The 13422-nt window shown below is 47.3% G+C and overlaps 1 protein-coding gene across 3 annotated transcripts in view; it reads right to left on the bottom strand.

Annotated features, from left to right (window-relative positions):
• The window catches only part of LOC106807988 (probable cation-transporting ATPase 13A3), a 35516-nt gene that overhangs the window by 12576 nt on the left and 9518 nt on the right, over positions 1–13422 (bottom strand). For all 3 annotated transcript variants that reach the window (XM_014810527.1, XM_014810526.1, XM_014810525.1), the window contains exons 5-27: positions 13091–13185; positions 12802–12876; positions 12438–12507; positions 11701–11835; positions 11118–11184; positions 10586–10717; positions 8704–8868; positions 8100–8245; positions 7491–7691; positions 7252–7313; positions 6595–6742; positions 6040–6153; positions 5500–5653; positions 4782–4899; positions 3628–3752; positions 3250–3407; positions 2907–3008; positions 2553–2632; positions 2204–2246; positions 1839–1948; positions 1439–1535; positions 1059–1131; positions 497–647 (exon numbers count right to left, since the gene is read on the bottom strand). In XM_014810527.1, the coding sequence (XP_014666013.1) occupies positions 497–647; positions 1059–1131; positions 1439–1535; positions 1839–1948; positions 2204–2246; positions 2553–2632; positions 2907–3008; positions 3250–3407; positions 3628–3752; positions 4782–4899; positions 5500–5653; positions 6040–6153; positions 6595–6742; positions 7252–7313; positions 7491–7691; positions 8100–8245; positions 8704–8868; positions 10586–10717; positions 11118–11184; positions 11701–11835; positions 12438–12507; positions 12802–12876; positions 13091–13185 (2621 nt within the window). The remainder of the gene's footprint in view (positions 1–496; positions 648–1058; positions 1132–1438; positions 1536–1838; positions 1949–2203; positions 2247–2552; positions 2633–2906; positions 3009–3249; positions 3408–3627; positions 3753–4781; positions 4900–5499; positions 5654–6039; positions 6154–6594; positions 6743–7251; positions 7314–7490; positions 7692–8099; positions 8246–8703; positions 8869–10585; positions 10718–11117; positions 11185–11700; positions 11836–12437; positions 12508–12801; positions 12877–13090; positions 13186–13422) is intronic.

Genomic DNA, 13422 nt, shown 5'->3' on the forward strand with positions numbered 1-13422 from the left:
GTGTGTGTGTGTGTGTGTGTGTGTGTGTGTGTGTGCGTGTGTGCGTGTGCGTGTGTGTGTGTGCGTGCGTGTGTGTGTGTGCGTGCGTGCGTGTGTGAGTTGTTTACCGCCATCAGTTGTTTGTCTGACCGACTGCCTGTTTACATTCCGTTGCACTCGCGATTTTCTCACAGATTACATGAGCTAGTAACTGTGTACTCAGATAGAGGTGCGAGTGAGAGAGATGGGGAGAGAGATAGAGGGGGAAAAGGTAGACAGAGAGAGAGAGAGAGAGAGAGAGAGAGAGAGAGAGAGAGAGAGAGAGAGCGAGGAGAAAAAACGTAATAAAGCTCGCGGGCACCTACCACGGCTGGGCGGTGACGAACACATAGGAGAGAGAGAGAGAGAGGGAGGGAGGGACTGTGAAAGAGAGAGAGAAAGAGAGAAAGTGAAAGAGAAAGAGAGAGAGAGAGAGAGAGCGAGGAGAAAAAACATAATAAAGCCCGCGGACACCTACCACGGCTGGGTGGTGATGAACACATAGGAGACGACCTGTATGATGGTGATGATCGTCATCTGGCAGAAGACGGACAGCAGAGGCGTGACGCTCATCAGGCTAGCCGGCGGTGTCTCCTTAACAAGGATCGGATAGGCGCCCGTCCTTCCAACTACAGTTCAAAAAACAGCCGCGCGATTACGCTCGATGGCAGACAGAAGCCGTTAGGTACCAATATTCGCACGGTATTTCGACGGCCTGTGGATACTGTAGCGTGGTGTGGTGTGGCGTGGTGTGTATACTGTGCTGTGGTGTGGTGTGGCATGGTGTGGTGTGGCGTGGCGTGGTGTACTGTAAACACTGTAGCATGGAATGGCATGGCACAGTGTGGTTATATTTACCGTAGATGTATCGCATGCATGGTGTTCTCACACCGACAGCATTTGAACGGCACGATCGCTGTCGTAACTCACCCGACTCGAGTTACGAGTTACCGTGAAGACGCCGCGAGAAACAGAAGCAGGGTAATCGCACATGCACGGACGAGCGGCTAGCCACAAGGATTATTCTTGCTCGTACTTACACAGGACTCCGAGCACGGTCAACAGGAAAAGGTCAATCCACAGAAATTCCAGATCCGTTAGGCTTGCACCGAGCTGAAAAGAACCAAGAACGTTGAGATCGAAGGGTTCAATGCCGTCCATGCTAGACATACAACAAGGTTGACTCGTACTGGCAACAACATTTATACGTGAAACACATATATATATGTACATACATGGGTAACACGTATAATATATGCTGCATGCAACTTGAGCTGAGCGCTTGTTGACGGGCAACTTGGGGTGGGTGCTTGGTGGAAGGCAACACAGGTTGGGTGCTTGCTGGAAGGCAACTTGGGGTCGATGCTTGTTAAAAGGCAACATTGGGTTGGTCCTCAGTAGGGGGTAGCGTGGTACGTACCCAGTAGAGAATCATGACGGAGACGAACTGAGTGAGGCTGTAGCAGGCCATGTACTTGAACATGCCGAATGACGTGACCAGTGCGGCCCGGCCCTCCCTGAAGCAGACAACCACAGCACAGCACATCACGCAAAACGTCAAACACGAAAAACAAAACAAAATCTAAGCTCCAACACGACTTCCGTACTTCTCACCACATCTTAACGATTGAAATCGTCTGAGAATACTAGCAATCGAGCGTTTATTACAAAACATTAAACATTAATTAGTAATTAGTAGGTAATTATCGTCATTATCGTAATTAAGTCAAACTCGTATCACCGTATGTTTGCATGTCTGCGATAGACCCTACAGCAAACGACAACGACAACGATTTACAAAAGCTCCCAGGGTGTATTACCTTATCACAGTGGGAACGCATTTGATATTTTGTTGGAGGGAGGTGAAGGGGCTAGCGACCGACGCCTCAGCTTCTGACAGCGAGATACCCGTGTGTGCAGTCTTTAGGGCCTAGAGAGCAAAGAAGGTAGGAGAAATTAATTAATACAGTAATACGTGACATCAGAACCATCTCACTTTGTGAACTCAAACCGATACAAATACATCTACGGTGAACTTGCTGCAGAACAAAAACCATGTGTAAAAACAAAAACCATTTCCCTTAGTGATAATAATAATAGGATAATAATAAATGTAATTATAAATTTAATCTTTTTTCGAGAATCGAATGTGTAGTCGTGATCGTGGAAACTGCCACACACTCACCCCACAGTCATTTGCACCATCTCCGCACATTGCCACATTGTACCTGTAATGAACAACAAAGTTGCTACGAGTTTTAGAGAAATTCGTTGTAACGTGCATCGCAACACAGGCACAGGAGTCTGGCAGTACTCTGCAAATATACACATAGTAGTGAGGAATGAAGTCACTGCCTATAGAGTGGGAAACCTCTTTAAAAAGAGAGACCAGCAATGATCAACGAGTTAAGCAAATATCCTGCATTCTAAGAACCATTGCAAGCTTGCGACAGCACATTCGTTTTATGCTCAAAAAAAGAGTAGGTATAAAAAGATATAAAGTAGATAGCATATGCAGGGTTTCTCTCGCTCACCCCACGTCCTGAACGTGTTCTATAAGTTGAGCCTTCTGGTCTGGATTCATCCTTGCATAGACCGTGCCTCGTAGAATCAACTGCAAACGAGAGACATGCAGGACTGTCAGAGTAGCACTGGCCGGCCCCTCCACTGTCACACGAGTAGTTACAGTAAACATGGTAAAGGGAACTGCCCCCTTGCCTCTTTCCTCCTCAACCCCCTCCTCCTCCCTCCTATCCTCTTCCTCATCCTCCTTGGATGTGGGTGGAATGGACACAACAGGACACTGGTGCGCACGAGCCGCGGGATGCCAGAGATAACGCGCGGGGGGAGCGGTGCGTGAGCGCGCATGCGCACACGTACGTACGTACCCGAGGAAGGAGTTCGGAGTGGTAGTCGCGTATCATCGCGAACGACGGGCCCGTCGTCGCAAAATGGTATTGGTTCTGCCGGCGGCCATCTTTCTTGTTTGCCTGCAAAGAGGAGATGAAAGAAACACGGATGTAAAAATCGCTCTCGTAGCCTCCCTACGAAGCTCTGCCTACGACAAGTGCACAGAGGACGCGAGAACATTAGCGAATTTAAATTTATTTTATTATTTTTTAAAGTTTAACGGAGGCCCGCTCTCGCAGCCTCCATGCGATATATATGGCTTCGTTCCTACAGCTTCGTCTAGTCGCATCGACGTGACGGCGCGCGTCGTGATGAATGTACCTTCTCCCCGACCTCCATGATGTTCTCGTCCTGCTGCGGGCATTCCTCCGGCACGAACGAGACGCTATCGTAGGTGGCGCTGACGAGCACAACCTCAGCATCTTTATCGATCATGCCGCAGTCGCGCGCGACGCTCAACGCGGTCAGCATGTTGTCGCCTGCAGCCAAGATGACGCGACGTTACCAAGGTGTTCACGACAAAAATTGATTCACGTTTCACATTCCATTTTTCATAATTGAATTTTAAAATTTAATAATTGAAAATATTTATTATCAAATATAAATAAATTTAAATTTAATAATTGAAAATATTTTATCAATTAATATAATATTTAATAATTTATTATTAATATTTTAATATTTTTCAGGTGAGCTTACCTGTGATCATCATGGTCCGGATGCTGACGTCGCGCAGAATCTTGATGACAGGTGCCGACTCGCGCTTCAGTCGATTCTCCATCACCAGCAGCCCGAGGAAATCGAGATCGTGCTCCACGCGGTCCCTGCAAAGCCATGCACGCCCTGAGACCGCAGTATGATCACCCTATCTCAGGGGTAGAAATGTACTTTTGAACAAGGAAGTCCCTGCCTCAAAAAGAGGGAGTCCGTGGAAAAATGAGGGAGTCTGCAGTCTGAAGTTCAAAACTAAAGGTATAATAACGCATGTGCTTATTTTGAAGATTCATGCGGTTGCACGTCTGCCAAAATTTCCTTGGACATTTGCTTAAAAAATACAGTAATTTCGCGTGGAAATAATAAGGAGGCCGTGCTATGGAACAAACTAGTTAGTATGGCAGAATTTTCAGGGAGTCACACGGACTCCTGCATATGTCAAATCAGAGAGTCCGACAGTAAATCAAAGAGTATTTGACTCTGGAACCCTAACCCTGCTATCTCACCGAACCCTCGCCCTGAGATGGCAGCCATGATCCCCTCGTCTCGCTAAACCTTAGCTCTGAGACCCCAGCCATGATCCACTTTACTCGCTAAACCCTCACCCTGAGATGGCAGCCATGATCACCCTGTCGCGTTGTACCATCGCTCTGTGACCGCAGCCATGATCCCCCCGTCTCACCGCAACCTGACCCTGACTGACGGAATCGGCCCGATACGGTGTCGCACTATGAACCGAACTATACGGACAAAACACGGACTAATCACAGAAATGGGGCAAAACGCACAGAGAGCTACGGAATATTCCGGAGCTAATTACTGTCCATAGCAAACTCCTACATACTAACTACGAACTATATACGGACTGCCAATTAAGAACGTCTAATCTCGGCGAGTCGGTGTTTATCACGACGTACATAGTCCGTACATTTCCGTGTTTTGTCCGTATATTTCAGTTCATAGTGTCCTAGCATGCGAAACGGTCCGTGTAGCACCAATGCCTGTGCGTCTTGATGGTGACTGTCATTCACACCCACGACCAGGCACGACGGAGCCACGAGCAGAGACGACGTTAAATCCCGCACGATTCGCAGAGGGCGAGTCAGTACGTAACTGCTGTTCAAACGAGAGATGCTTACCTAGTGATACGCTGAGCCTTCACCCAGGTGAGGTGGGGCAGGGGCTTGCAGGCGACGCCTATGACACGGTAGCCCTGCCGCGTGTACGCGTGCAGGTGCGTGCTGAAGTCTCCAGGTACTGCGTGAGTGACAAGCACAGGTAAGCGTCAAGCAAGTGTCGGCATTTCGGCCGCACTTCGATTCCACTGTCGCGCGAGGTGCGAAGCACTGAGCGTTCAACCTCCCCAACAAATACATTCTAAGCCTGATGGGGGGGGGGGGTACAACATTACAGCATTACTAGTCTAGTGATGGGGAACAGGTGTGAATATTATAAACACGTTGAAATGATATGCACTTTGTTGCTGTGACATGTCATGCATTGCTGGTGCACTCACGCATCGACGTGGGTAGAACTCATGTGTACGCATGTAAGCATGGCACGTGTATAATTGCGCGTGCATGCATGCGTGCCTTGAAATGTGTGTGCATGTGCGCGTGTGTGCGTGTGTGTGTGCACAGGTGCCTATGAATGCGCATGCATGCATGCGTGCATAAATGCCTACAAATGAGTGTGCGTGCGTGCGTGCGTGCGTGCGTGCGTGCGCACGTGCATGGGTGCGCAAGTGCCTACAAATGAGTAAATGAGCACAAATGTGCATGCGTGTGTGTGCGCGAGTGCCTGCGTGCATGCGTGCATGCGTGTTCATGTGCGTGTGTGTGTGTTCGTGCGTCTCACCGGTCTCAGGTTTCGACAGGGAGATGATCATCTCGGGCGATCCCTTGACGTAGAGCTGGAAGTTGGCGGCCCCCAGCTTGCGCGTGATCACACTCATGCGCTGCAGACTCGACGAGAATGTGAACTGTCTCACTATGCCGACCTCAAACGGCGTCTGCAACCAACATGACGGCACTAACAGACGTTATCGAACACGGCTGGCCCGTTCTGTTGCATAAAGTTACGATGCACTTAATTACGGGGGGGGGAGGGTGCCAGATCTGAATTTCGTAGAATTTTGTTAAATCTATTATTATTATTTCATTTATTTAATTTAAATTTTTTCAATTTTATTTTATTAATAATTTATTATTATTTAATCTTGTAGAATTTTGTAGAATGTGGTGAATGTTTATTCTATACTCTTCTATACGTGTTTTAAATTGTGTTCCCTTCCACTACAGCTGGTAATGGCTGCATAATGTGTCCATTCCTTCCCTCCCCTCTCCTAACGTTCCATGGATCCACCCATGGAACCGACTGCCGCCACGCCGCACTCACGTTGTGTTCCACAGACTCCGACGACGTCACGATGTCAGGTTTCCTGGGCCGCACCACGGTCGGCATCATCTGATCGAATTTCACGGTGTCATCGATTCCTGGCTCCTCCAGCTCCTGTACGGCAACCGAGGATCAAATGCGTTGAGATCAAAAGTTACGCAAATAAACGCCGGGGGCACACGGGACCGGGTGTGTGCATGGTATACAGAAACCGATACACCAAACTTAACATAAATCAACAGTATGATATCATGAAACAAGCAAACAACAACGACGACGACGGCGACGGCGACGACGACGGCAATAACAACAACAACAACAACAACAACAACAACAACAACAACAATAACAATAATAATAATCCGGTGTGATGACTCGCCAAGCTGGTAAATAGTAAAAAAAAACGACCGAAAATAACAACAATAATGGCAGCAAACGAAAGCAATTCGATGCACCCATTCTATTCCCATTCACTCCCGACCACGCCCCCGACCACGCCCCCGACCACGCCCCGACCACGCCCCACCCATTCTGCCTCTGGCCGGCGCGACTCACCCAGCCGGTCGACTCGAACATCTTCAGGTCGAGGGGGTCGCCAACGATGTCGCCGTCGATGACGGTGAGGGAGTGGCAGGCGGCCATGCAGCACTGCAGGTCGTCGTTGTGCGGCAGTGTGCTCGCGTCCTGTACCTCACGCTGAAACCTGCAGCAGACATAGGAGGGTGACGCGGGGCAAACAGGCGCCACCTGGAGGGTGACGGGGACATGTGGGCGCCACCTGTAGGGGCACAAGAACACACAGGGGCCATCTTATGGGTCACACAGGTACACAGGAGCGGCCTGGCATGTCAGACAGGCAGACAAGGGCCACCTAGCGAGTCACACACACACACACACACACACACACACACACATGTGCCACCTGGTGGGTCAAACTGGTGCCATCTGGTGGGTCACACCAGCCCATGGTAGCCACATGACACGTCATATCAACACACAGGCGCCACCTGGTGGCTGTAATGTTCTAAACTTATTGCAAATTAACAAACACACAAGTGCACATATTGGCTACCTACATACGACCATGTTACCTAAGCATAAATTTGTTGCCCTTATTGCCCGTATTTACTATTGTATTAGTGCCTATTTTAGCCATATTGCTACTAATTTTAACACTTGAGGCAAACAATTCTATACTCGACTGTTGCTAACCTGCTATTTTCAACTGGCGCAACTCCCCACATGTCCAATCCATCTTCTGTCAGTGTTCCAGTCTGAAAACAATCAATGTCATGAATAAAATTCATCAACACGCTAAGACTCAACCCAACTATTTCTGCGAGCGAGTAATAACGGGTGCCTAAACCGACCGATCGCGTTGCAAATGCAGACGCGCTAATCACGCGTGACACAACTCGTGACGCTCAACCCGACTCAATGCCGAACCTCACCTTGTCAAAGCAGACGGCGTTGATGACTCCGCAGATGTTGATGCTGTTCTGGCTGAGGCAGTAGATGTGTTTCTTCTTGAGGCGCTCGCGTGCGTACACGATACCGATCGTGAGTGCGGCGGGCAGTGCCGGCGGCACGGCGATCGTTATGATGTCCAGCGCACGGATGACCATCTGACCGACGGGCACGCCGGACCGAGACTGCGCGGTAAGGCAAATAACGGTGATTAACGAGCAGGCAAAAATTAACGAGCTTAATTATTATAATATATATACATATATATATATATATATATATATATATATGATATTAAGAATTAATTGAAAATTTAATGATAATAATAATAAAAACGATAAATAATAAACCGTCGCAATCAGCCGACTTCAAAATAACGCGCGTCGGTTTCACCCCTCGACTGACGTCAACTCGACTCGATTACTTTCACGTTTTTTCCCCATCGAATAATTAAATTGCGAAAAATCTACGCGGAGACGGAATTCCTCTCTAGCGAAAATCAGCCGCCGGGCGACTGAGAAACGGACGGGATCACGACTCTCCACTCTCGCCCCAGGGGGTGGGGTTGGGTGGGGTGGTGGGGTGTGGCTCACCATTACGATGAAGGTGTAGATGAGACCGACGAGGGCGCATCCGCCGAGGCACAGCACAAAGTAGTACGAGTGCCGGTTGAACTTGAAGTCGATCGGCTTCGGGAACATGATGGCGCGCACCAGCTCTCCCTTAGCCGTGCTGAAACCTGCCAGCGTAACAACGAACACGGGTGAGCACGACGCGATAGAATATGTCTGATGACAGAATAATAGCATGCCTACTTCGCTGGGGGGGGGCACCGGGGAGATACGAATGGAATAGTTTGAACCGATTCGATTAAAACTCCCAAAAAGTAAGATTTCCGTAGTGCTAAGCTGACATATTTACCCTAGTCAACGAGTTCAAAAAAACTAGCGCAAAAGTTTAGTAGATACGCTTCGTAAACAACGCGACAAAAAGGTCGAGAATAACTCGAGGGATTTAAGATAAAGATTTACGATCTGAGATTTAACTCGAGCGATAACACGCTAAGATGTCTCATTTACACCTAGAAGGTACGAAACGAAAAGGTCGATATAAAACGCTAAGAAGACTCGTTCACACTCGAAGGTCACCTCTAACCGACAGCCGGTGAAGGCTCTAGCAATAGCATCTCTCTCGCACCTGTTCGCACAACGACGGCCTTGACCTTCTCGTTGCCGTAGTAACGCGTCTGTATGATCTTTGTGCCGCAGAAGAGCGTGTGTCGCGAGTGCTGTTTGATCGAGTACGACACTTCCTCGCCTTTAGGGTTCGGCAGCGGCGTCTTAGTGACGGGAACGCTCTCACCTGTGCGCCGCACGAGAAAACAAAACAGAGAGATCAATGACAATCAGGATTCTTTCTTTTTTTAAGGCCGCGGCTACGCGTCCGGTTACCGGACGCCCAGCTCCCAGGCTACGCGTACGGTCACATATTTCTTATGTGAACCCAACTATATTTTTTCAGTAAAAAACAATAAACAATAAGTTTTTACCATAACATTACTTACCTTCAGGTATTTTATCAAAAAAACGTGTTTTTGTAACTTTTGAAGCAATAGTAAATCCAGTTAAATCAACGATTTGAAAGGGGCGCGGCCTAAGCGTGACGTGGATTTGGGAATCTGTGCTGTTTTGTGTGTTGCTCAGGGACTTCCAAGTCGTCAAGTAATAAGGAAATATGTCGCCATCTGAGCATCTGAGGCCCTCACTAGTGACCACGCCCATAACAGGCCTCACCTGTGACCACGCCACACCTGTAATCAAGCCCGTCACCTGTCTCACCTGTGAGCATGCTCTCGTTGACGATGCAGTTGCCGGAGACGAGGACGGCGTCGCACTGCATGACACAGCCGTGCGGCGGGATGACGATCACGTCACCCGGCACCAGCTTCTCTGTCTCCACGTCAACGTAAGCTGAAACGAAAACATAATGTGACGTAAGCTGAAACGTGAATGTTACATTAGCTGAAATGTAAACGTTACGTAAGCTGAAACTTAAACATAATTACATAATGTAAGCTGAAACATAAACGTAACGTGACGTTGGTATAACGTGACATTGACGTAGACACAGGTACACACGACCTACCGAAAGCCATCGTTGCTATTGCGAACAGCATAGGCCGAATGACTAGACATGATAGCAAACGTAAACACCGGCCCATGACTGTAATCTGCATGAAATGTACATACAAGCTGAAAAACATTTACACAGAAAATAGCATCACCTATCGAGCATTTCCCGCCAGCGTAATATCTGTTGCTGCGATTTTTGTACTGTTGGTGATTCGTACAGTCGAGTAGAGGCACTTACCTTCACCCGTCCTCCAAACAGTAATGACATCGTGTGACACAACCTTGTCACGGAGCTCCGTCTGCATCTGTGGAATGCATTAAGTTCGTGATTTAACAATGAATATCGTCTGAACTATAACGTATACCACTGCATTGCCACTGCCATTGCCAAATATCGTGAACAGGCAAGTTTGCATAACCTAGGGATGGGGAGGGGGGAGATTCTTCAGAACTATTGAGGAATTTTTTTACGTAACGTAATTTAATTTCGAGATAAATACAAAACATTTACTAGAGCTATAAAAGTTTAGACAGCCGAGCTACTGTCTTAGCCAAGCTTGTGCCTGTCACAAAAGTGATCTCGAAATACAATTGTGTCATAGAATAAAACAATATCCGCTGACAATCCACCAACAACTATTAATTAAATTCCGCATAACCAGCACAGACGTAGACTAATCAAGCAACACAAATTACTTCCTAACGATGTGAAAGACCGAGACAGAAAAAACTCAATGTAGGACATCCGCTGATCTCACCTTTCTGAACAAGTAGATGTAGAAAGTGAGGAAGTAAATTTGTGTGTTGCTCAGGGACTTCCAAGTCGTCAAGTAATAAGGAAATATGTCGCCATCTCAGCATCTGAGGCCTTCACTAGTGACCACGCCCATAACAGGCCTCACCTGTGACCACGCCACACCTGTAATCAAGCCCGTCACCTGTCTCACCTGTGAGCATGCTCTCGTTGACAATGCAGTTGCCGGAGACGAGGACGGCGTCGCACTGCATGACACAGCCGTGCGGCGGGATGACGATCACGTCACCCGGCACCAGCTTCTCTGTCTCCACGTCAACGTAAGCTGAAACGAAAACATAATGTCACGTAAGCTGAAACGTGAATGTTACATTAGCTGAAATGTAAACGTTACGTAAGCTGAAACTTAAACATAATTACATAATGTAAGCTGAAACATAAACGTAACGGCACGTTGGTATAACGTGACATTGACGTAGACACAGGTACACACGACCTACCGAAAGCCATCGTTGCTATTGCGAACAGCATAGGCCGAATGACTAGACATGATAGCAAACGTAAACACTGGCCCATGACTGTAATCTGCATGAAATGTACATACAAGCTGAAAAACATTTACACAGAAAATAGCATCACTTATCGAGCATTTCCGGCCAGCGTAACATCTGTTGCTGCGATTTTTGTACTGTTGGTGATTCGTACAGTCGAGTAGAGGCACTTACCTTCACCCGTCCTCCATACAGTAATGACATCGTGTGACACAACCTTGTCACGGAGCTCCGTCTGCATCTGTGGAATGCATTAAGTTCGTGATTTAACAATGAATATCGTCTGAACTATAACGTATACCACTGCATTGCCACTGCCATTGCCAAATATCGTGAACAGGCAAGTTTGCATCACCTAGAGATGGGGGAGATTCTTAAGAACTATTGAGGAATTTTTTTACGTAACGTAATTTAATTTCGAGATAAATGCAAAACATTTACTAGAGCTATAAAAGTTTAGACAGCCGAGCTACTTTCTTAGCCAAGCTTGTGCCTGTCACAAAAGTGATCTCGAAATAAAATTGTGTCATAGAATAAAACAATATCCGCTGACAATCCACCAACAACTATTAATTAAATTCCGCATAACCAGCACAGACGTAGACTAATCAAGCAACACAAATTACTTCCTAACGATGTGAAAGACCGAGACAGAAAAAACTCAATGTAGGACATCCGCTGATCTCACCTTTCTGAACAAGTAGATGTAGAAAGTGAGGAAGTAAAAACACAGTGTAAAAGAGATGTTACATCTCACCTTTCTGAACGAGTATACGTAGAAAGTGAGTGAAGAGGCAGTCATGACGACGATGCAGGTTGCGTATATCCAGTACTCGTCGAAATACCACAGCAGACAGCTGAACAGTTGGAAGACGTAGAAGGGATTCACGATCTGAAAGCAGCAATACCAAGCATTCGGCGTACATAACACCATCGGAAACCTATCCACACATGGCAGGGGCACCGAGACCATTAGCACATACATAGCACAACATAACATAAAAAGGCATAAATAGTTAAGATCATACTACATGCAATTCACTTTTAAAATTGAAAATTTTTATTTAAAAAAAACATTAAAAAAAATTCCAGAATTTTTCTCAAGACGGAAATCCGTCTACAGATGGAGGAAAGTTGACACCCATGCAAGTGGTTACGCCTCGCGCCATAAAACGCTCAACGGCAACCGCTGCATGTCAGCTAGCCACGCGAAATCTCTCAATACATAGCAGCGACCAGTAAAGCGCTGGCGTATCAACTCGTAACGCGACTCGCATCGTGGGCCCCACGCGCTGTCGCCATGACGACCGCCAAACTCGCTCGTCACGAACCGATGGCGACCTTACAACCAATACAAGTATCTCTTTGTACACGATCTCAGTAGAGCCATCTAGCTGCTATTTTACTGCTATCCACGCGTTAACAGATGAGTAACAGTAATTTATTAAGTACATTTATTAAATACAAGTAAGTATAACATTCATGTTAGCCTACCTCTCTGTACACGATCTCGTAGATGGGCCATAATCGAACCTTGATCTCGTTTGTGTCGTAGACAAGCTGCCTGTGAACAACAAGACGCCCATTGATCAGAACACCAATGCAGGAGAAAAGTCGACCGTCACATTGCCGTGAAGGGGACAATGCGACAATACATTCTACAAATGTTTAGGATGCTTTTACAGCTATTTTTCAATGAGAACTAAAAACTCGAAGAAAAATGCAAAAACATCACGTTGACACCAGTGGAACCCCACACTACAATCTACACAAGTCGCAGACGCTTTCACACCGAGAATTGACCGTGAACAGACGTGATTGCGTAGACCTTGGGTAATACGTAGGGGAAACCACGGACCTGATCTCCTGGTCTTCGTCCAGTAGTCCCTTGCACGTGTAGAAGAAGGAGCAAGGGGTGTCTTCGTCGAAACTCCTAAAAAAACGGTAATGCAGGACAACATAAGGCAAACCTATGCGTTCAGCGCTGATACGTGCTGATCATAAAGTTATCACTCGACCTCATTGATAAAGAACGACGATTCCACGGCACTATCAGCTGTGCGGGACACGCGCGCACACGCATCGCTGCGACACGCATCGCTGCGACACGCACGCGCGCGGCCGCCGCCCCCGCAGCCTTTACTTACGTCAGTCGGACGAAGTTCTGGCTCGCCGTATTCCAGATGTACTTCACCTTCTTACTGGTGAAGTATTTGATCTGCGACACCTCTTTGAACGTCCCCTGCAAAACGACGAACGGATATCTGTTTCGTAAACGAGCTTTCGTGTGAATACGCCCATTTAGCGGCTTATGAGGGTCAGTAGGTGCAGACTCGAGCCGCTACTGTGGGCATGATAGTGTGCACCTAACCCAGTCGCCAGAGGCCCCCCCCCCCGACACAGGGTGATACTCCATTAGGAGTGTTCCCAACTTTAATGTCATTAATGGTCATAATAACATATATATATATATATATAT

The sequence above is a fragment of the Priapulus caudatus genome, unplaced genomic scaffold (genome assembly GCF_000485595.1).
Source record: "Priapulus caudatus unplaced genomic scaffold, Priapulus_caudatus-5.0.1 Scaffold246, whole genome shotgun sequence".
Lineage (NCBI taxonomy): Eukaryota > Metazoa > Priapulida > Priapulimorpha > Priapulimorphida > Priapulidae > Priapulus > Priapulus caudatus.